General features: G+C 46.9%; 10 protein-coding genes across 10 annotated transcripts; 4 read left to right on the top strand and 6 right to left on the bottom strand.

The window, feature by feature from the left end:
* Window positions 1–4: 4 nt before the first annotated feature.
* On the bottom strand, window positions 5–2,172 carry F5147DRAFT_180356 (uncharacterized protein). Its single transcript, XM_041428426.1, has 16 exons — window positions 2,027–2,172; window positions 1,818–1,965; window positions 1,725–1,751; window positions 1,648–1,669; window positions 1,506–1,592; window positions 1,376–1,449; window positions 1,235–1,323; window positions 918–1,182; window positions 820–861; window positions 725–770; window positions 634–669; window positions 571–581; window positions 497–516; window positions 356–443; window positions 260–293; window positions 5–208 (listed from the first exon to the last, which is right to left on the bottom strand). Exons 1-16 carry the CDS (start codon window positions 2,079–2,081, stop codon window positions 197–199), a joined length of 1,056 nt encoding a protein of 351 aa, XP_041292618.1. The 5' UTR covers window positions 2,082–2,172; the 3' UTR covers window positions 5–196.
* Window positions 2,173–2,264: 92 nt separating this feature from the next.
* On the bottom strand, window positions 2,265–4,876 carry F5147DRAFT_577152 (kinase-like domain-containing protein; the record flags this gene model as incomplete). Its single annotated transcript, XM_041431382.1, has 9 exons — window positions 2,265–2,468; window positions 2,526–2,764; window positions 2,817–2,931; window positions 2,984–3,137; window positions 3,189–3,326; window positions 3,380–3,603; window positions 3,653–3,948; window positions 4,004–4,380; window positions 4,440–4,876. 9 exons carry the CDS (start codon window positions 4,874–4,876, stop codon window positions 2,265–2,267), a joined length of 2,184 nt encoding a protein of 727 aa, XP_041292617.1.
* A 174-nt stretch (window positions 4,877–5,050) lies between these two features.
* Window positions 5,051–7,464, bottom strand: F5147DRAFT_696263 (uncharacterized protein). Its single transcript, XM_041437428.1, has 5 exons — window positions 7,311–7,464; window positions 7,024–7,253; window positions 6,848–6,971; window positions 6,169–6,791; window positions 5,051–6,099 (listed from the first exon to the last, which is right to left on the bottom strand). The coding sequence occupies exons 1-5, from the start codon at window positions 7,455–7,457 to the stop codon at window positions 5,196–5,198; spliced, it is 2,028 nt and encodes a 675-aa protein (XP_041292616.1). The 5' UTR covers window positions 7,458–7,464; the 3' UTR covers window positions 5,051–5,195.
* An 897-nt stretch (window positions 7,465–8,361) lies between these two features.
* On the bottom strand, window positions 8,362–10,730 carry F5147DRAFT_696260 (uncharacterized protein). The gene is made up of 4 exons (XM_041437427.1): window positions 10,308–10,730; window positions 10,151–10,253; window positions 9,790–10,103; window positions 8,362–9,737 (listed from the first exon to the last, which is right to left on the bottom strand). Exons 1-4 carry the CDS (start codon window positions 10,679–10,681, stop codon window positions 8,615–8,617), a joined length of 1,914 nt encoding a protein of 637 aa, XP_041292615.1. The 5' UTR covers window positions 10,682–10,730; the 3' UTR covers window positions 8,362–8,614.
* A 124-nt stretch (window positions 10,731–10,854) lies between these two features.
* F5147DRAFT_696255 (uncharacterized protein) lies at window positions 10,855–12,006 on the top strand. Its single transcript, XM_041437426.1, has 3 exons — window positions 10,855–11,439; window positions 11,495–11,561; window positions 11,635–12,006. Exons 1-3 carry the CDS (start codon window positions 11,168–11,170, stop codon window positions 11,866–11,868), a joined length of 573 nt encoding a protein of 190 aa, XP_041292614.1. The 5' UTR covers window positions 10,855–11,167; the 3' UTR covers window positions 11,869–12,006.
* Window positions 12,007–12,881: 875 nt separating this feature from the next.
* F5147DRAFT_696252 (uncharacterized protein) lies at window positions 12,882–13,627 on the top strand. The gene is made up of 3 exons (XM_041437425.1): window positions 12,882–13,018; window positions 13,073–13,122; window positions 13,175–13,627. The coding sequence occupies exons 2-3, from the start codon at window positions 13,081–13,083 to the stop codon at window positions 13,391–13,393; spliced, it is 261 nt and encodes an 86-aa protein (XP_041292613.1). The 5' UTR covers window positions 12,882–13,018; window positions 13,073–13,080; the 3' UTR covers window positions 13,394–13,627.
* A 114-nt stretch (window positions 13,628–13,741) lies between these two features.
* On the top strand, window positions 13,742–14,478 carry F5147DRAFT_761141 (uncharacterized protein; the record flags this gene model as incomplete). Its single annotated transcript, XM_041440511.1, has 3 exons — window positions 13,742–13,855; window positions 13,910–14,110; window positions 14,140–14,478. Coding segments are annotated over 3 exons (358 nt in total), but the record flags the coding sequence as incomplete, so codon positions are not given.
* A 406-nt stretch (window positions 14,479–14,884) lies between these two features.
* F5147DRAFT_180192 (kinase-like domain-containing protein) lies at window positions 14,885–17,937 on the bottom strand. The gene is made up of 17 exons (XM_041428424.1): window positions 17,862–17,937; window positions 17,613–17,809; window positions 17,510–17,566; window positions 17,277–17,462; window positions 17,189–17,219; window positions 17,089–17,126; window positions 16,810–17,034; window positions 16,538–16,748; window positions 16,407–16,489; window positions 16,175–16,348; window positions 15,991–16,119; window positions 15,879–15,941; window positions 15,636–15,824; window positions 15,549–15,579; window positions 15,457–15,494; window positions 15,206–15,406; window positions 14,885–15,150 (listed from the first exon to the last, which is right to left on the bottom strand). The coding sequence occupies exons 2-17, from the start codon at window positions 17,745–17,747 to the stop codon at window positions 14,932–14,934; spliced, it is 2,010 nt and encodes a 669-aa protein (XP_041292611.1). The 5' UTR covers window positions 17,748–17,809; window positions 17,862–17,937; the 3' UTR covers window positions 14,885–14,931.
* A 432-nt stretch (window positions 17,938–18,369) lies between these two features.
* On the top strand, window positions 18,370–20,079 carry F5147DRAFT_180152 (kinase-like domain-containing protein). The gene is made up of 8 exons (XM_041428423.1): window positions 18,370–18,540; window positions 18,611–18,713; window positions 18,764–18,814; window positions 18,871–19,056; window positions 19,108–19,138; window positions 19,204–19,241; window positions 19,296–19,481; window positions 19,529–20,079. The coding sequence occupies exons 1-8, from the start codon at window positions 18,452–18,454 to the stop codon at window positions 19,745–19,747; spliced, it is 903 nt and encodes a 300-aa protein (XP_041292610.1). The 5' UTR covers window positions 18,370–18,451; the 3' UTR covers window positions 19,748–20,079.
* A 125-nt stretch (window positions 20,080–20,204) lies between these two features.
* Window positions 20,205–20,663, bottom strand: F5147DRAFT_653101 (uncharacterized protein; the record flags this gene model as incomplete). The annotated part of the gene is made up of 2 exons (XM_041433747.1): window positions 20,205–20,352; window positions 20,416–20,663. 2 exons carry the CDS (start codon window positions 20,661–20,663, stop codon window positions 20,205–20,207), a joined length of 396 nt encoding a protein of 131 aa, XP_041292609.1.
* Between the last annotated feature and the right edge of the window lie 244 nt (window positions 20,664–20,907).

Genomic DNA, 20,907 nt, shown 5'->3' with positions numbered 1-20,907 from the left:
TTTTCGTGGACATGATTGGATCAGCAGGGTAACATCTCTACAAAGATACATTGCGTAGGGTCAATCGCAACCCTTTGTGCAGTGACAGCTACATTCATATAACCACAACTATGTTCGTTTGACATCTCAACTTTCACAAACTTACACCTCAGCCGACCACATGAGCTACCAGGAACTTGTGTCAACTAAGGACAGCTCAGAAATATGCCTATAAACAATTATTAACGTGACAGGACATATATTTATGAGGGATACTCACGGCAGCGTTGGGGGGGCTCGCGGCACCGCCGAGACTGAACAAGGAAAAAGACACTGATTTGAGATACAGCTCCATGCAGAATGGAAACCGACTGACATGTTCAAAGGCCAAGACGTGAAAAAGAACGTATAGCGACCTGTCTCTTGGCACAACGCTGAGAGAGCTTCAAGATCAAATAATTCGCCTGTTTGGGTAGAAATAAAAATTGTATGCAGAAGATTGTTATGAGGTACAGACCAATAGGCATCCCATAGAGGCTTACATCCGCAATTGTCAGGGATGAAAATATTTTGGGAAGGGCCGAAACTTACCCGAGAATCGTCTGCGAGGTCGCGGGAATTTAGCGCAGCGATAATGCTAGTGGCTAGACTGACCTGGTGAAGTTGCGTTCCCATTGGCGCGGGCCAGCACTATTAATACGCAATTAGCTGGTCAGGCTTACGATAGTACCCGCGGGGAACTCACCTCCATAGATGGTTGGTCAGATGCGATAGCAGCAAAGTGATTATTCCTGCAGGCACAATCAGGCCATTATTTGGTAACATCTGATAACAAAATACCAGAGGAAGCGCTTCATATCTTCACTTTGTTCTATTCCAGCGCTGTATTTTGTTTTGCTAAGCGAAAGGGGCGTCAGGATACGGACGGGGTTGCATACAATGTTTCCTTTTCCGAGCCGCCTCTCAAATTGGCCTTTGCTTCATTAGTGCTCGCGTAGTATTTTTGGATAAATCCAACGCGCAAGAGAAGGATGTCGCCTTGTCGGAACTCAACCCCTTGTTTCTTCGCGATGTCCTCCAGTTCGGCAACGGTGATCGGATGACTTGTCCAGGGATCGTAAGGTAGGGCATCGCCATTGGCCGTATAATACCTTACCACATCCAGGAAAACGCCGCGACCACATATACCATGATTGGCCCAGTCTAAAGATAGTACTCAGTCATACTATACGGGGTAGCGGGTTTGTGGACCTACTGTGTATCCCAAGTTTGACTTTCGAACAATCGATCTCACTCGGGTCGTGTAATTCCATTTCGCCCTCAGAGAGGGTTTCGGCGGGAGTGCTAACAAGATCCGTGAGTTCTGTCGAAGCCTCGATGTACGAAATCGATATACTTGTTGTAGAACACGTTGTGTTCTGTTAACCCATAGTGCTTCAAACCGTCCCACTGAGAACCCGATTGTGTATTCTGCAAATTTAGTCAAGTGAAATGCCATTCGTCAGTCGGGCTTGAATGGGACATACTATATGGATAACGTCATCCCGGATAGGTATGGTGGGGCCGTACTTCGCGAAGGTAGTGATTGATGGAATCTTACGCTCGAAAACGGGCTTGCAAGCGAAGATCAATGAACACTGAAAGAAAACGCGGTGATCATCTGCTTACCCTTGAGGGGAAGTGGATTGGCCTGGTTAGTAGTATTGTAAGGCTCAGCTTTTACGCGGGAGCCGTATTGCTCGCACCAATTCAATGAAACTGTACGCCCTAGGCTATCATTGACAACGAGATGCATGATTGGTTATCATATCATTTCGGCTCTTGTGAGATAAACGCACCGAATCTCCTCCTGAGCAGCTTGTGCCACTACCTCGGGAGTGAGTAAGTTAATCGTGCCTAGCTCATCGTCCTTGCCCCATACATCCCATGCACATCCCTTGAAATCATGAAAACTTGGCAGTTCATCGAATGTAGGGAGCGCTCCGACTGTCGCAGGTTTAATATCAGTGATCACCTCATCTCTCTCCACCCTTCCGAGAGAACATACGTTTCAAACGAGATGTCATGACTGTTGCCGCGTGATTGGAGAAGTATCGACACATTGATAAGTATATATACCCTTCATTTACGTGTGGAGTGATGAGATTCCCTTATCATCATACCTTCACACCTGGACCAGCAGACAGGTCAGAGGTGCAATTTATACTGATGAGAACAAGAAGAGAAATATAAATACACGCCACGGGAACGTAGTACAGGTCCGAGATAAGATGCTCATGGCAATCCTATCCCCTGATGAATGGATGAATTAACGCTTCCTTGGGAGTAATCCGTCTTGCTGGATCAAGTGCCATGCACTTGTCCAACAAATCGATAAATGAGGTGAGCAACTTCATCTCGTCATCCTTCATCTTGACTGATGCAGGTGGCATGAGACGGGCGCGGAGGTCACGGCTAGGTTTGGAGATGTGAACCTTGCGGACAACATTCTGGTAGAACAATCAGCTGACAGGAAAGATTATTAATAAGGGATCACATTGACTCACGGCACCAGTGACACGGTCCGTCTCTACGCTCTCAAACCCGCCCATTTCATCAAAATACATTTCTCCGAACTTCGCCTTCTTGATCATTTTGGTGTTGAACCTTCCCTTGAGCTCCATCATGAGTAAAAGCATGTGATTGTTCGACCGGCCAGGGAAAAGGATTTTCCCCGTGTATAATTCATACAGTGTGCACCCAATGGACCAGATATCGAGCGCTGGATCATACGGGACTCCGAGGACTAAATAAAATGACGTTAGCTTTTAACTTCGACAGAAGTATAAGCAACGTACTGATCTCAGGCGCACGATAAAAACGACTAACAAGATAGGGGGTGATGTCATTTTCCGACGCATCTGATGCTGAGCCTAAGTCGCACAGCTTCAATAACGTCTTCTGTTCATTAACCTGAATTTGTCGTTAGTGAATCGACAGGTGCCAGAGCTAAATCGAATCTCACCAATATGTTGTCAGGCTTGATGTCTGCATGCATAATGTTGACTTTCTTGAGAAGACTTAACGCAAGGAAAAGTTGGTGTGCATAAGCTCTGACGGCCTTGATGTTCAGACCGACATCCTTTCCAAAGCGCTTCACAACATCTCGAAGGTTCATGCTAGAGGAATTTTTGTCAAACACCTAGGAGTGAAATTAAAGAACCTCCAACCTCATGGACTCAAACACAAGACAAAGGTGTCCGCGGTGTTCAAAAGTTCTCTCTAGCCGGACGATGTGCTTCTTGTCTTCTGGGTCAGCCTGTTTTAACTTGTTCAATATCTGCACCTCCTTCAGACCAGCACGATGCCTGGATGTTGCGTTAGCATACTCAGAAGTATCATATAACGAAAATGTACGAACATAGATTCCTGACTCCGGATGATTTTGATGGCCACCTCTTTGCCGGTTTCTGCATCTTGAAGAACGCGTGCCCGGACAACATTGGCAAACATTCCCTTTCCAACAGAGGAGAAGACCTGGTACCGACCACCATCAAGTTGCTCACCAAGGATAACTTGGTAATAACCCTCATGATCCGAGGCGGAGTCTAACGTAGTTGTGATAAGGGCGGGTGCTGCTTTTTTCTGTATACAAGGTCAGACATCGTTGACGGACAAAATAGTGAAGGCATACAACAACTTTCTTGACTTTCTTTCGCTTCTTCTCGGTTATAGCTGCGGCGAACATGTCATCGACATCGTCCTCTTCATCCTCCTCCTCCTCCTCAATAATTTCTACATCCATGGGTTCGTCTTTGAGGACTCGCCTTTGTTCGTCCTCTCGGCGATCTAGGCTGGGGTCATAGTCGGCAGCAGATATCTGATCTGGTGCACCATCTTGCATCTTCGCACGAACATCTTCATCATCCTCGTCCTTAGCAAGTTCAAAGATACTATCATCTGGTTGTGGAGATGCAGAATCTCGTTTGCCTGCATGATACAATACATTAATCCACGCGAGATATTTTTTTGAAGAGAACCTTACTCATTGAATCATGCCTCACTCTAGAGGTGTCGGCTGTTGAACTTGCGGAAGTATCGACAGCACTGTGGGGCTGAAGTGTATCAGACACAGATGCAACAGGTTGCGGTTGGACCGCACTACTAGGCCCAGGGCTGGGGCTGACGCTCTTATTAGCACTAGCTAACCCGGAGTCCCTGGCTAAAAGGGCTTGACGCCTGGCACGGCGAGCGGCTCGAGCGGCTGCCTCTGCAGCAGCTGTATCGATCTCGAGATCAAGTTCTGGATCAGGTTGTGGAGGAGCAATAGGCTGTACCGGCTTCTGAACATGAGTGACCTCTGAGGGAGTTTGTGTGGATGGAGTCAGAGATACTGCACGGGCGCTACGCGTAGGAGAAATTCTTGACAGAAAAAAGTGGTGTGAAAGGGTATTCGTACAGTTGGATGCGTTGATACTTACTCGCCTTCTTCTTTGTCTGAGTAGTCCTTAGCTTGATAAGAATGTCCGTTGGTTGGTGCAGGTGAACGGCGATTCCGAGGTGGAGTTCGACGACGATATTCATCTTTTCGATTGTCTTCTCTACGGCGATGTTCTCTGTCGTGATCACGGTCTCTTTCACGGTCACGATCCCGACCACGGTCGTCGCGCCTGTCTTTGTCTCTGTCCCAGTCTCGAGAATGGTCGCTAGGCCTCCTCGAGTCTTCTCTGGACCGTCTAGGCTCCCGCTTATCGACACTGTCTCGTCTGCTACTGCTAGATTTGCTACGCTTATCTGTGGGAGACTTTAGGTGCACATCCCGCCAGTCTCTAGGTTCGTCTCTGTGTCTCTTGTGCGAGTGAGATTCGGCTGCGTGACCCTCCCAAGACCGCTTTGATCCTGCTGATGTGTTAGTCATCTTCTTCGAAAGCAATTGGGTTTACGGGACACCGCACGATCAACAAGGAAACGTTGGAAGGATGTGGGAGTGAGGCGGGAAATGAACGAGCTCGTCTTCGTGCTTGCTAACGAGGAATGTGGAGAGCAACAAACAGTCAATCAAGCACACTCCGAATCCAGTAACTCCGGATGGTCCGTGCGCATATCATCAATTGATTAGGCTTAATAATGATTCTAAGTGATATATAAACAACGTTGATTAATGACTAATGTTAATTCCCTCTCCTCTCTTGCAATATGGTAATCGCCTTGGTGCCTGGAGAAGGGAAGAGAGGAACTTAGGCCGCATGGCGTGTGACTCGAATTGCAGATGATCTTGTGGTCATCCGGGCCTTGTTTGAGGCTGACACTGAGGTACTCGGAAGACGAGTGCGGAAGCCAGCAGCTGCCATCCTATTGAGCCGTTGCCCATCACGCTGGAGATTCTTATGGGTGGCTGCATCATCAGAGTCGGAAGGATCTTCAGATGAAGAGTCCGCTGTGAATTCTTGTTGCTCATCAGAAGACTCGTCAGATTGTTCTTCGTCGGTGAAGAGACTACTCCCTTCCTTCAGAAGGTGGTCCTCCACATCCTGCTGCTCTTGGAATGTCTCGGCCTCCGGGCGACGAATTGAAATCTGTGATCCTTGACTGTCCAACCCGACATCCTCGTAAATGTGAGCTTGAGAATCATCGCCTTCGACCAAATTTCGTTCGGCATCTTCTTCAGTAACCTCCTCTAGCTCCGGTTCTTTCATTTTCCCCTTCGCCGAAACTACTCTCTGACGCTTCGATGCCGGTGCAGGTTGTGGAGGCAGGTCAACTGACTGCGATCTCGCCCGAGTGTGGCGATATGGTGCGTCAGAAGCGACCACGGCAGGTTGATTACCGCGAGATTTGCTCGACGTCCGTATACGTTTAACCTGTGACTGAATTTCGGTGCCGGCAGCGAGGCTTTGTTCTCGCTGGGCTCGCCCACGGCGTGAAGGTGGCCTTCGCGCAGCTCGCAGGGGCTGTGCAATTGAAATAGCCTGTGAGTTCATCGATGCCGCTTGAACAACCACAGCAGTAGCTCGAGCACTCGGAACCTGTCTGGATCGTACGTTGGTGGGCGAATTGACTAGGGTTTGCTGCGTAGCCAATGGCTCATCGGATTGTGGAACGTCATGCTCAGGTGATCGCGGCACTGGTAACACATTGAGTCTGCCCAGAATAAATACCGTAAAGTGACTAGTTAAATAGTTGTGATACATCGTACAAAAAAAAACTTACTGGGGCATTTGATCATTATCGAAACCAATCGCACCATCGAGCGCCCCCCACGCGACACTCCTTTCTTCCGGTGATCTTCTATCGTTCCCAATCGAAAATTGGCCAGGACTACCATGATCACTACCCCATCGTCCCTTCTCCACAGTGGAAGTGCGAGATTCTGATGGTGTAGCTGGACTGGCCACACGCTGTCGCTTCCGAGACGACTCCCCTTGGAAATTTGCACGCTGAGACGTATCAGGATCATCGCGACGCCGCCTGCGCAATTGAGGCTGTGCAGCACTAGGTTCATGATTGCGCATATCGTTGTCTTGAACTTGGTTACGGGCTTGTGGAATACCGTCGGGCACCCGGTTATTCAAGTCATCAGATCCAGCACCACGCTCTGCTTGTTGTTCCGGTTCCTGATCGCTCTCCTCTTCCTCCTCCTCCCTGTGTGCTATCTCTCCGTTTTTAAAGCGACGCGAGCGTGGATCGTGACCGAAACCATGAGCCACAGGTTTGAGCTGCGCCGCATACATGGCAATCATAGGATCAAAACGCACGCGATTCATCCTGTAACGCTCACGCCAGGATTGCCATGTGTGCCTTTTCGCCCAGTCTTTGTATTCAGGCTCATCAGCCTTGGAAGAGTATTCTTGTGAATTAAGATGTGTATGCTCAAGATTTAATTACGCACCAGCTCCTCTGTCAACTCCTGGTAAAACGAATTCCCAGTGCGTCCCCCATCAGAAGGATCAGGATAGACAGTTGCAATGTAAAATGCGAGATGATCATCATCATCTGCGGTAAATGGTACGCGTCTGATAGGTGCATTAGTAAACGAGACATAGGAGCAGAAGCGAAATGTCATACACGCGCCCACCCGGAGCACCGGGCATACCCTTCCTTGCTGGAGGACGATGTTCATATTTTTTAGCTCTGATGCATTGATGGACAAAATCACGGGACTCGATATAGACGCGCTGCTGCCAGAGGACATGTGAGCGGTAGTAGCGCCGGCGGATATGCTCGATGTCGGCTTCTTCATCAACTAACATCACGTTGGCTCGTTTCTCATCTCCGCATACATAACCGCCATGGCTCTACAGTAATAAAATAAAATCAGCAATTGGAGGCTTCTACATCAAACAAAATAATACCGTGATGTTCTGTTCGAGTACATCGCGCCCTTCCCTGACACTCGTATGGAAAAAGAAGGCTACGGGATACTCATCTTTCACAAATATGTTATATCCATCATTGGATCCAACAGACCGATTTCGTCGCGCGGCATCCGCAAAAGGCATGGTGGTGGTAAGGATTTAAAAGAAGCAAAGCATGACCCGAAAGTGCATAAATCCACAAGCTGAGCTCGAAATTCAGAACCCCGCATTGTGGTTAGGGTTAATCAGATTTCCTAATGTTGTATACCTAACCCTAATGATCGATGACAAATCTGCTTCTCTCTCATCACACGTCAGCCCGCTGCCAAGCGTTGAAACGTTGAAGAAGACTCTGTCTTCAAGCATCAAATCACAGAAACTACTTACTAGCTATTTTCACCCTGATTCAGATGAGTGAACGTCCGTGTTCAAACGTTCATACCATATACTCTGACGCTCGGGACTCTGGGCTCAAATGTTGGAATGTCGTGCCAACAAACAACAAATACCCGACCTTACTGATTACAACGAGCAAGGAGGGTCACGCTCAAAGTAACCCAACCCAACCCACTTTTGTATATGACGAGCTCTTGCTGTCAACTCCGTAATCACTGTGATCCATTGGCTCAACTCGCCTCGGTGTGTACAATAGGTCTTCCGGAGAGTACTGGGGGTTCCCCACCCCACCACATATGACTGCAAGGCTCCATCCAAAGCCATTTTCTAACTCTTGCTGCTAGCGAGTTTCGAAAACATACACTTCTAATGCCGTTGGCTAGATTGCGGCTTGGTTCACAATTGGGGAGACTGGTGGAGTCATGGACACGCACAACCATGATGATGATTCTGAAGATCTGCTCGTCATGCTAGGAAATGAACTAGTGATAGCCCATCCCGCCACTTGCAAGCGCCGAATTTGAACGCTTTATGACTGTCGACTCGAGCGCTGCCATGCATCTCACTCGCAATACACTAGACGACGACTATCCACACTCGGCAAGTGCACCAGAACTCCCTCGATCGCGCTGGTAACCTGTAAGTACAGTACTTGGTATCAAGTTTGTCTTCTATTCATACTATCACTACAGTTATTCTTGTTGAAGCGATGAGGCTGGATATACATACTGTATGGCGCGAACTTCGATAATTCTTGTATGTATGAAAGTCCGGCTACCAACGTATCAAACTAGTTCGGCAAGATAAAATAAAGTATATCAAATGCGAGATGTCCATGGCGATAAAACATACAATAGTAATTTCTTCCTATACACCAGGATACCAAAACGCTGCAGAATTGTGACCTAGAGGTCATCATTGTCGGTTGTCTGGTCAAGGTCAATCTGCACCTCTGACTCCATGTAAAATCTGGGGAAGATAGATACAACGTCCTCTAGATACCAGAAGCAATCGCGAGGATGCTTGCTGACGTATGGAGTACCTTGGTCAATAGGACTGGTGGAACTCTCCACATCTTCACAGCGAGCCATTTGCACCCATGTACCACACAAGCCAAGGCCGACATGGAAGCAATCTACGGACGCTGGATCGATGAGTATAGTCAAGTTGTCACGACACGGATTGTATGCATCAGAAGGGGAGTGGGCATCAGACACATCAATGTTGTCCGCGAACGGGTCCTCGATGACGGCCCCGCGACTGGAAGAAGTGATAATAGGGCTCGTGATATCAAGAAGTTCATCTGTTGGGGTGCGAATCCAAGGTTCCAACACGACACGAGCGAAGCGACTTCCTAACTCTTGCTCAATCGCTGTAGAGGGAGTATCTGGAACTGAGTTGATAGCTTCTGGCAACATTATTTCTTTGACTTTGCGCGTGGAGAACTCGACGACACCAGCTGTATGCGTCAAGGGCAATCGAGTTGGGCCGAGGAAGGTAAGCAGTGAATCAACTTTGACATCAGTCCACGATACCGTAGTGTTCTGCCCTGTAGTAATGGCTGCAGCCCAAGGGTCATTCGCTGGAGGAGGGGAAATGTTCGTGCCATCACCAGGCCCGAAGGTGTCATCCAAAACCTCCTTCGCCATCAACGAGTCAAGGACAACATCTGAGGATACGATTTCAGTGTGATCAGCTTTGAGCGCCTCCTCAAATGTGCCAACTGCCGACGAAGCAGGCGTATCAGTATCAGCACATCCATCCTCGGAGTCAAGAGTGGTGGAGATGTACATGCTGAGGCTTCCTCTGTATCCCCAGCACTCCTTGCACGCAGCATCGAACATGCCCGGCAAAACTCGTGCAACCCTAGCTGTCAAAGGAAGCTCCCTAATAGCGAGCTCGGCAACAACTACCGCACGGTTTAAGTTTTCGGTGTGAGTCTCGAAACCAGCGAAAACTCGGTTCCGCTGCATGAAACGGAGGAAAAAGTGGAGTACTGTGGGTGCAATGAAAAGGTTGCGTTCCGACCTGCGTGACCTATGAATACCAGAACAACAAGTAAGGAAGTAGACAAACTCGCCAGATTAAACCTTTATCTCGCATGTATGAAGACATGAAGACCTTGATGGACTTCTCCATGTCTTCAAGGAAAGTTTCAAGTAAACGAGCCATGATATCTCCCTCCCCTTCCTTTGGCTCTAGCTGTTTGCCTGGATGGGCGACCTGTTCCAGTGGATCTTGTATAATATCGAGGTTTATTTGTTTTGCTTTTGGGACATCATCGTTATCCGAGGCGTCACCACCCCCTTCACAAGTCATGTCTGTATTTCCCTTAGACCTCTTGACTTTGCGGTAGATCGGCAAGCTAGACAGAAGGCCAATGTACAAACGAAACTGCAGAAATAAATCAGAACACTCAAACGACACGAGAAAGTCTGTACATGATCCCATAATGATCTGACTCCAGAAGATATCGGTGGCCAAGTACGACCAATCCGGAAATCATCCGCAGCTTGGTGAACCCGATCGATGAGGCTGTTCTGCCTGGATGACAGAGATTAGTTATTTCGCATGTGAACAAGAAGAGAAGACAAGTACAGTTCTATTGGCTCGCTCGTGGTACGTGAACTTTCACCCTCCTCCCATTCCTCCCACCAAGGTACAATTCTTCCTGTAGCGTCCGCGCTCTGTCCTGCATTTCTGCGTCGTCTTCTGTCTTTATTTCTCTGGATGACCTCTTCATCGGAGAGAACCTTCACGGTAGGCAAGCCACCAAGAGCGTCAACTTCGATTTCTTCTCCAGTCTCTGTTCTAAGGCGCTTGTAGCCATACGGCGTAAAATCTTTGAAAGGAATTATGGTGACACCGTGCGGTGCTGCTGGAAACGGAGGGAAAGTTGGAGGCAAGTCCTTAGGACCAGACTTTTTGTGGAAAGATACAGGTTGTTTCTTTGACTCTGGGTTGATCGCCATTGTGAGAATCTTGGTTCAAGAACAAAGGTCTTTGTTGCATTGGGTATTTACATAGATTTTTGATTTATACGAGTCCGCGAGTGCATCTAAGTAATAATACAATTTCAATCTCAGCGAATGCTGTAGTTCATATTACATAATAATAGATGTACATTGGTACTAGAGTCGCGACTGCGTGTCTGACTCGGAGTCAGTCTATCAGATGGTGCCTGTCGTGTTATGTTATGTACATGGCGGCACCGCGGGGGGTGGGTATTTTTGCTCATTGGGGCCTGCTTATATGCACCGAGTCATTGTATTGGCGCTGTGCGTCGCTCTATGCTCTAGTTCGTGCCTCGGTCTTCGAAGTCCCGAAATTGAAGTCGTGGGCGGTGAGTCACTCCGAGTCCACGTTCTCCAAGTCAGGAGGGCCCTAGACTAGTATACTACAGGAGTAACAGGACGTAAAACTGGGGCCAATCACGAGTGTTCACATTCCCTAGCGATATGACCCTTCGCCTATCCTTGGCAAAAAATGATCCACTTCAGACCACTTTCTTTTGCCCAGAGCGTGCCATACACTACACCTCTGACACAGTGACACGTAATCGACCCTTCCTTCAGGGTGGAAGTAAAGCTACCACAACGGTTTGGAAAAATGTCGTTGGAGAATCTATCCACGTGGGCATCATTGAGTGGCCAGCCAACCCTAATGACCGGCCCACAGTGGTGGTGGGGTCTAGGACAATCGAGATGATAAAGACGGGACTATATACATCGTAAGAAACTTACCTAGCGAAACTAAATGTTCAGCGCTGATCGATTTCCAACCAGTCCGGAAAAGTTTCAGGGGATTCACAACGAGTGGTATGAGTGGCAAATCCGTCAGTCTCGCGCGCAAGTGAGTACTAGTATCTATGTTGTTGTACGGCATGTAAGCATCAGCTGGTTACTGATCAATTCCATATGGACAGCTCGTGCCATTAGAGGTCGCTCACTCACAGGCATGCATCGCCACTTTTGTAACCACGGTTACACAGTCTCTGTTCAGACAAAAGAAGTCTGCTGCGCTTCTCATATCACCGGAAGCAGTACACATCTTGGATGATATTGTTGTCACTTTTATTTACTTCGAGAGTCAGTGGCGGGATAGAGAGCGAGCAAGATCTCGGGCGTGGGACTCAGGTTATGCTGCTGGTGCTCTCTAATGGATATTGCATTGACCAGAACATGTGTTATGTCAGATTGCAAGGGGTGGCCTTCGGTCGTTGGGTTTTATTGGTACAATCATGTCGTTCCACTAAAAAAAGCGGACATTTATACCCTATATAATAATATTTGCACTATCTTTGTCCTCATTTGCTCCTAAAAATAAGCACACACAGGACAATGCAGTATATAGTTGACGAGCAAAAAGATCAGCTCTGAGTTCCAGAGCTGTGCGAGAGGGCAGGCCTTGGCGGTCATTGGAAGTAGTTGCGCAGGCTAGTCTCGTGGGGAGTTGTTTGCGGTTCGCAGTCCAACTCGAGCGGTAAGAATAAAAATAAAACTCGGTACGTGGAATACAGTCGAGATTGGTGAGCAGTTGGACTTCGGCGAATCGACAATGTAGAATCCCCTTTCGACCAAGGTTGCGCTGTATAGCACATGTGCAATTTATTTTGAAATCCAGTCGATGGGGAAGAATTACAAGTGGCACAGTAAGTAGTCTGGTGTTTGTTCAGGTGCGTCAGTAGGTGCAATCCCCGACGGAACCTGTATCAGCTCCAACTAGGTAAAACGACGACGGTTAACTCACCGTCAGGCAAAGCAATGTATAATATTTGCTCTCAGCCATGGAAGGTGCACTGGCAGGTGGTAGCCATAGACGTGGCGCCTGGGTCGTCTTCATGCCATAGTCAGTTTCTTCAGGCTGCCGATAACACTGGACTATTTGTAATAGCCTATCGTGGCATTATTTGAAACACGTTCGATGCGCACGGGTTAACGTTCAAATTCAAATCGGACACCATTGAAATATTGACACCCGAGCGGGGTCGTGCTTATATATGGTGTTTAAAATTATATCCAATAAGTACTAGTGTCGGAGTCACTTTGCCCAGTCGCTATGGTTAGAACCCGACAAGATCCGCGGCGTTCAGTTCAAATTATTCCTTGTATGACCCGATCCAACTCGTCGAAATCAAAAGCATTTCCCTCCACCACTTCCTCAACTTCGTTGATGTTCTCAACTTTTTCAGTTTTCTTCAACTCTTCAAGAGCCACAAATTCGGCAGCAACATCGTCAGGCGAGATACATATAGCATACAAGACTCTCATTCGTCAATAAATCGACATCCGTCAGAGTGTAAGTACAGGGTACGTGCAACCCATTGGAGCCATTCTCTCTTCTCTCTTCAATCTCTCTACAAGTTTTCACAATGATAATGAACAACCTGTCCACATCGACCCCCGATAGCGAAGTATGTGTTTTAGTACTACCTTTCCATGTTCTGATCTTAATGTCGAATATAGTTTCTAGCAAGCATCCGCCAGTCTATTGCCGAATTTCTTCAGCGTTGCGGCTTGCAATATAAGAATATCCCGCTTGATGAAGCTTGGTACTCCGAGTGCTCTCAGGAGGCGATCAAACGAGGTTATCCGATGGACGCCATCCTCCCATACATGCCCCCTGCTGTGGCCATAATGTCCAATGCTTATGGCCACCTCCCGGACCGTCCAACTAAGATGTAGATCTGCCTCTTCACCACCCTATGCATCACCCTTGACGACACGATAATCAGAGGAGATGATTTAGTGCATTTGTACCGTTTTAACGAACGGTTCGCGAATTGCCAGCCGCAGGAGCATCCGGTTATGAATGCATTTGATGGAATCTGACGAGAGGTCGCTTGCCATTATTCTGCACCGGCGTCAAATTTGATTGTGACGTCCGCGCTCGACTTCGTGTCTTCCATTTTACTTGACAACGAGACCAAAGATATGGTGGTATGATATTTCTTTAATAAAGGCAGTTTCCATTGTTAACCCTTTGTGTGGATAGATCTCGCCGCAGGCTCCCTCATACCCTGACTATACTAGGATGCTATCAGGTGTGGAGTATGCATACGCATACTGCATCTTCCCTTCTACACTCCCGCTTCGGGAATACGTTCAATGCATAATGGATGTGGCCATAGTCATAAACCACACAAAGTGAGTACTAAATCGATGATTTTTTGTTAACCTTTCTAACCTGCCATGATTCAGTGATATATTGTCATACTATAAAGAGGAGATGGAATGCGACTCCGCAAACTACCTGTGGCTCATGACAGCCTCGCGTGGACTTACAAAACAAGCTGCTCTCGGGGAACTCATCGAGAAAACTGTGCAAGCACATCACAGTATCCTCAAATTCCTGGGACCGCGCCCCGAGGCATATGACGCCCACGTCGCGTTTTTCGATGGGTATATCAAATTCCATACTACTTCGGCAGGTACAAGCTGGAGGAGGTCATGTCTCAGAGGTCATCTTCTTGATGGCAACCTTTTCTTATGGTATTTCTCAACTCTTTGTGTATGTTGATCGCATCTTGAAGTAGAGTACTAACTATTATGTCTACCACTTGCAGTACCTGTCTCTGTGTCTGCCAGGCACCATTAGATTGCCTGTCCCTTGAACTTTTCTTACTCCTTGCAGTTCAATCAAGGGGTTTTATGAGAATATGCGCATTTTTCTGATGTATTGACTTCTGGCTTAATTCTATGTGTGTCAAGCTCGAGGACTACAACTCAAATAGCAGGCCAGACTCCAAACCATCGGCGGTGTGTGAAGTCTCTTAGCATTTTGCATGTTTGAGAGCCGATTTTGGGTTCTGGATAATTATGGGCATTGCGCAAGGTACACGGCCACAGCTCACTCTATTCATGCTAATAATGTTTCAGAGGATCTATATATGGCGAAGTGCGCGCGCGGGCAACATTGCATCATAAGAATGTACTTTGGGACGACCTCAGGATTTGGACCGCTCGTGACTCCTTGCCACTTGGATAGAGCGTGGATCATTAATCTGTCTATCGAATTTTTAATCTATTGGATGGTGACAAGTTCATACACTCGTGGGTCCCATGAGTGGCAAATCCGTCAGTCTCGCGCGCAAGTGGGTATCTGTTGTAACTTATTGTATGTACCTTAGGTCCAAACCGAACTGTTCGTGCTTATATATGGTATTTATATGTATTAGATGTTACCCTTGTTGACATCTGATCAACTTGAGTGGGATGCAGCTCTACTTCACAATGGACCGCGTAGATCTTGCAATGAAACCATCGATCTTATCCATTGTTGGACGGTCCGTAGGAGAAACCGACAGGCAATGCTGGACGAATTTCACATGTTCCTCATGCATCTCCGACCCGCAACGAACTGGATTCACGCCATTGTGTCGCGCAGAAAGTACGCGCAGGACATCGTCCAGCCACCAGTATGGTAACTTTTCGGAGAGCACCTAAAAGGCATCAGCTGAAGTGGTGAAGTAAGAGTAATACATCAACTTAGCATACATGAAGCATGATGCATCCGAAAGAATAGATATCGGACGCGTTACGGAGCTCCTGGTCATCGTCGTCGATCAGTTCCGGGGCCGTCCAGCGCAAAGCACCGCAATGATAGGACTGAAAGAGTTCGCCGCACATGGATACGACTGAAGACAGTCCATAGTCTGCGAGACGGACATTGTGGCGATCATCAATGAGGACATTATTCTACTTCTGCTGTCAGCAGGCTCCACCGGAATGACTTGGAATATACTGACACTACTGAGATTGCCATGTATTATGGAGTTGCTGTGAACTGTTGATGAAACCGATGAGGCATACTTAATTGGCGGAATAGCTTCGTACTTACGAAATTGAAGCCCAGCAGTGACATGAGATAGCTGGATCCGGGTTGAGGAATGAGCAGAAAATTTATTTGACAAGCTGAGAAACGCACAAGCAAAAATTTCGTAGCGATTGGGAGGTTTCGATTCTTGACGCTCAGGTAGCTGGTCAACGACCCGTTCTCCATCCAAGGCAAAACCAAACATGGAAGGCTAGAACCGAAGCCAGTAGTAGTACCGTAGATAGGTAATAGATTTTCATGGAGGAGAGACATCCAGCCTTGCACTTCTTTCAGGATGATCTAGTATGTCTAGGGATTAGCATTGAAATGTTTTTCGGCATTGCTGAGGCTGACTTTTTGAGCCTCCCTAATGTTCTCCTCATTGTCATCTTGTACCTTGATGGACTTGACAGCGACCTGAGCAATTATCAATGCTACCAAGGATATAAATATAAATATTCTTGACCTTTTCCTTTTTGAAAGTCTTGTTCCGCAAGACACACTGAAAAGTATTGCCAAGCCCCCCCGAAGGTACGGCAAAGTCTTGCACTATCATCAGCGAACGGGCCTCGATGTTCGGGCCTCGTGTTTGAATCTGTTTCAAAACTTTTATTCATGCTTTTTATTGCGGAATATAGTACAATCCTTACCAACTGCACGCTTTTACGGCGGAACAAATTCAAACTAAACTTGCGTGCAGGACCTTTCCCTTTGTCAGAAATATCAGGTATAGAACTGAGCAACGTGGACGCTATTTGTTCATTTGCATCAATCATGTGACTTGTCCCAGAAGTATGTGTCAAATGAAATGTGTTGGTGGTAGCCTGAATAACCAGGAGTAAGTATTTCCATAGGAGCCTCGACAGAGAGAATGGTACATACTTTGTACTTGAGAGATGTTGTAGCTTCATTTCGATTGGAGCATTCGGTCGATCGATTCACAATCAGAACTTTTTGATTTTGATCTCCAGAATCACATTAGCTAACTGTCGAAGGCAGACTCTGATGAATACCTTCCAACTGTAATTCTTTTCTAAGAAACTTCAGAATGGCACGTGCGGATGGTCGAGCATTAGGTTGTGAGAAACATTGTTGTATTAGTCGCCAGTGTGATTCTGAAATCGGACTGCGGGTGGGCCTCTGTTGTGTATGTCCATTTTCGACTTTGGTGACGATGGTTCTCCAATGTTTGACATCAGCCCAGGGTTCATTTCCAGAAAGGACCTATGATGACAAAATGTTGCTATCAGCATTTCGAATAGTTACGCACACATTTAAGTCATACTTTAAGCGCAAGACAGCCAAATGAGTAGACATCACTTCGGATGTCTGGTGTGATAGATGCATCGGACTCCTTAAAAATCAGAAGCTCTGGGGCGCTGTAACGAATTGCTCCTGGTTGGGCACAAGACCGTTCAAGATATGAAAAACCCGTGATATCCCCAAGCATGGACGATAAGCCAAAGTCTGTGAGGACAGCCGTTTTGTCGTCATTCAGAAGTACATTGTTCTGTGAGTGAGGTAGTGAGATATTGATAAATCTCTCCAAGATAACCTGTCTTACTGGGGTTAAGTCACCGTGAACCACCGGGATATCATGCACTACATCAAACATGAATACACATATGAGCAAGACATAGACACTTGATACATTGAATACACACGATAATGGAGACCCGATGCAACATCTTGAAGCTAAATATCAAACTATTGGTATAATAGGTGGGTGTGTTATCAAGTAGAAAAGCTCACTAGGCGGAGGCGATGAGATAGAGTGATGATACTTTCGTATTTCTGGAGATAAGCTGCCAGCGAGCCATTTTCGCACCAAGGTGAGACCATAGATATAGTGGGGCTAAAACCTCTTGTTATGCCTATTAGCGGCAAAATGTTCGTATGGACAAGTCTCTTCCACGTTCCAAGTTCACGTCGCAGATCCTTTGATGCAGTAAGTAAATAAGTCGGCAGCGTAATGTTGCAAATACCTTTTCCTGTGATGCATCGACCTCTCCAGATTGGAACCTGATTGCTTTGACTGCAACCTGGAAACATAAGATGTATGCTGGTCGTCAATGCGAGCAATCGTACCACGTCATGTGTTGCACCAGTTTGTAGCGTGCAGCGCCAGATGTCACCAAACCCTCCTCCAGCTGAACGAAAAGAACTGGTGCGTGTGATACGCTCTGTGAGGTCGACAAGATCGCTGATCGACTGCCTGGACATTGCGAGGGTGGGATTTGATGAGGCGGGGGTAGAAAGGTCCAGCGTCAAGATACACACCAGCCCTGCCAGTGGTTCTATAATTTGCGTAAGGTAGTTTAAATAGATGTTACGCACCTCGTGTTCACTGGATTACGAATCTTGAAGGGAACTATACCTGGTATGGCGGCTTTCTCAGTTTTTATGGTTTGATAGACCTGTTCTGCTAGCCGCCCATGTTGGTATGCCCCACTTTGATTTCTGGCGTATTGCCCACTAACGAAAAGAGTGCAAAAAGAGAGAGATTAACTCCACTAGAAAGATGTTCATGCGTAGATACTGTGCTATCAAAATCAGTCATTTGTACCAACCAGGACAGTGGAAGATGAAACTGAATTCGAGTGCCTTGCCGAGTTGAATTCTCTGATATGGCTGACACTAAACTCTATACTCCGCGGGGCAGAAGACAAAATCGCTGTGATCTTGCAGCGGGGCCCCACGTTGGGCAGTGTAAAAAGTTAATCTTCCATAACAGTTCCGAACTGGGAACCGAAGGGGTAAAAATTATCTGATCGAACTAATTTAGTAAGTACATCGATAGCCAAACATTACATAACAAATACAGTTATCTTTAAGATCTGGATGAGCCGCCACCTCTCTGCGGACGATCACGTTTGTTACCAAATCCTTCGGGGTCTGGAGCACTCCACATAGGCCTCCTGCGACAGATGACACTACTCCATGTTCTTTTAGGTGTTTGGCAAAGCTTGTTCGCAAGTTCTAAGACCAACTTGAAGACTCAGAAGAAGCACCATTCGTAAGCCTTAGCTACCGTCTTCTTGATCCTATCATAGATCGCTTAATACGAGAAATGCTTCGCATCCCAGGCGCAACCTCACTTCGAAAACTCGAAAATTAAGATTAATTGGCAAAACTCCATCGGCAAATGTATATCAGGCTGTATATTCTACCGCTACGACCTCTAAACTGGTTCGTGCTGGACAATCAAACGCCATCTAGTGTATACTTATGAAAAACAGGTTGCTGTGAAGTCATTGAGGATAGAAATTTTCGGAAACACGGAAGTCCAGGTTTGTAATTAATGTCTCAAGGTGATTCATAGATTATTCACGTTGATATTTTCTAGGAGATATTAATCAGAGCTAATGTCTGGGTGACGTTGCAACACGACAATATTCTTATTCCTATAGGATTCACTGATGGATTTGGACCGCTTCCGTCAATTGTGTATGATTGGATGCCGGGCGGGACATTGACCTCACACCTCGAAAAAAACTCTGACAGTCTAAGTGTTCTGGGAAGGTTCAACCTGGCAAGTCTTATCCACTCTTTCTGCTTGAATATGTCTAATTTGGTAAAGTAGATCAAGCAAGTAGCCGCTGGACTCTCTTACCGTGAGCACTACAAAATTCCACTTCTGACATACATCCCGACTCGGGTTTCTGAAAAATCAATGTAGTACACTACAAGAACATCATTCATGGCAATCTACATGGAGTGAGCCACCTTTATTTGTCACTGTGATTCTGTATCTTATTGCAATGCATTTAGAACAACGTCTTGATCAATGTCATGGGTGTTGCATATCTTGCAGATTACGACGTTACTCCAGCACACCGAGGGCAGCATATTCCCCCATCTGTGAGATGGGCAGCGCCAGAACGCTTTGACAGTCAAAACGTGGTCGTTCCCACGACCAAGAGCGATGTTTACTCTGTTGGCACTATCATCTACCAGGTCCGTTGCGCTTATGATATGAGATGCTTCGCTTGAAAATCTTGCAGATCCTTACTAGCCGCGTACCTTATTATGAGTTCAGAAAAGGATCCAAGGTTTCCGTCCAAATATTGGACGGAAACAAACCTTCACGATCGCATGATGCTCATATCACAGACCATCACTGGTCATTCATGGAAAAATGCTGGTCCGTCCCAGAAAATCGCCCATCTGCCGCTGAAGTGCTGCACTTTTCTCAAACGGAAGTCGAGCTTCTCACCACATAGGCCTATGTGAGGAACTCACATTCACCTGCTCATTCCTTTGCTTGAAACTCTTACACTCGTTTCTTAATTTCATTACTATGGACTTCATGGGGTCATGACCACCGGCGTTGTTTTTCTGGCAACCCGAGGCCCCATTATTCTGGATGACATACATATCACACTTTTTAAAAAACAAGTTCCAATCTATTGTAATATTTGTATGTATATTACACGACTTTTACGTATATGTAGCTTCGAGATACTAACACGGTACGCCAATGCGCACCAAGTCCTTGACTTCTACTTTCCTCTCATTACATGTCTACTTGACACTCTTGTATACGTTAACAATGTGCTGTTGATCAGTATGACTAGTGCTTCCGAAGTCCGGTTCAGTCCGGTTCTTGGGGAAATTTTCCGAACGCCAAACCGAACCATAGGTTCACTTCAGCCATTTGGTCGAACCCTGGACCGAACGTCACCGAACACGTTCGGGAGGTCCGGTTCGCGCTCGAACCAGGTTCGACGAAACTATGGGAGTTAAGAATGGCGGTAAACCAATCGGCAGCTTCTTGGTGGTGTGCGCAATCCGAGGCCCCGATTCCGAGTTGAACATGTCAATACGCCTGATGTGTGAGTTCAAAGATTAGCGTAGTCTGCCGTAGATAATCAAGTGCGATGATACTTACTTGCACGACATCACACGCGAGAGGAGAAACAGTAAACTGAACGTACTATTCCCCGCACGCTCCAGTTCCACTTGCAACAATGGGATCTTGGGCACAGATGGAACAGCAGACTCGTTCGACTTCTTGGTATCGTCCTCAGAAGACGTCCCAGCCTCTTTGATACCAGGATGGCGGTCAGCCTCCGAGTCGTCGATAAACTTCAGCACGGAACATACTAAGAGCTTCAATGATTGAGCCAGGAGTAGCATTTCGGGTGGGAGACCAGGCGCTGACCAATGGTCGATGGATAGATGAACCAATGAACCAATGGATGGATGGAAGTCCACCAGACTTCGAGATTTCCGGTCTCTTGAAGCAAACGCAGAACTTGAACTAGGAGTTTCAGTTAATAGTTGATAGTAGAGGGGAAAGGACTTAGCGGGTGGAAATAGAAGATTCTAGGCAGCTCAGCCTCTGCATTTGGCGGGTGAGCCATGAATCCTATCCAGAGGC

This window comes from Suillus discolor, assembly GCF_016758755.1.
Source record: "Suillus discolor strain FC423 chromosome Unknown F5147scaffold_29, whole genome shotgun sequence".
In the NCBI taxonomy this organism is placed as follows: Eukaryota; Fungi; Basidiomycota; class Agaricomycetes; order Boletales; family Suillaceae; genus Suillus; species Suillus discolor.
Note: the sequence above shows the minus strand (reverse complement) of the source record. Positions and strands in the feature narration are given on the sequence as shown.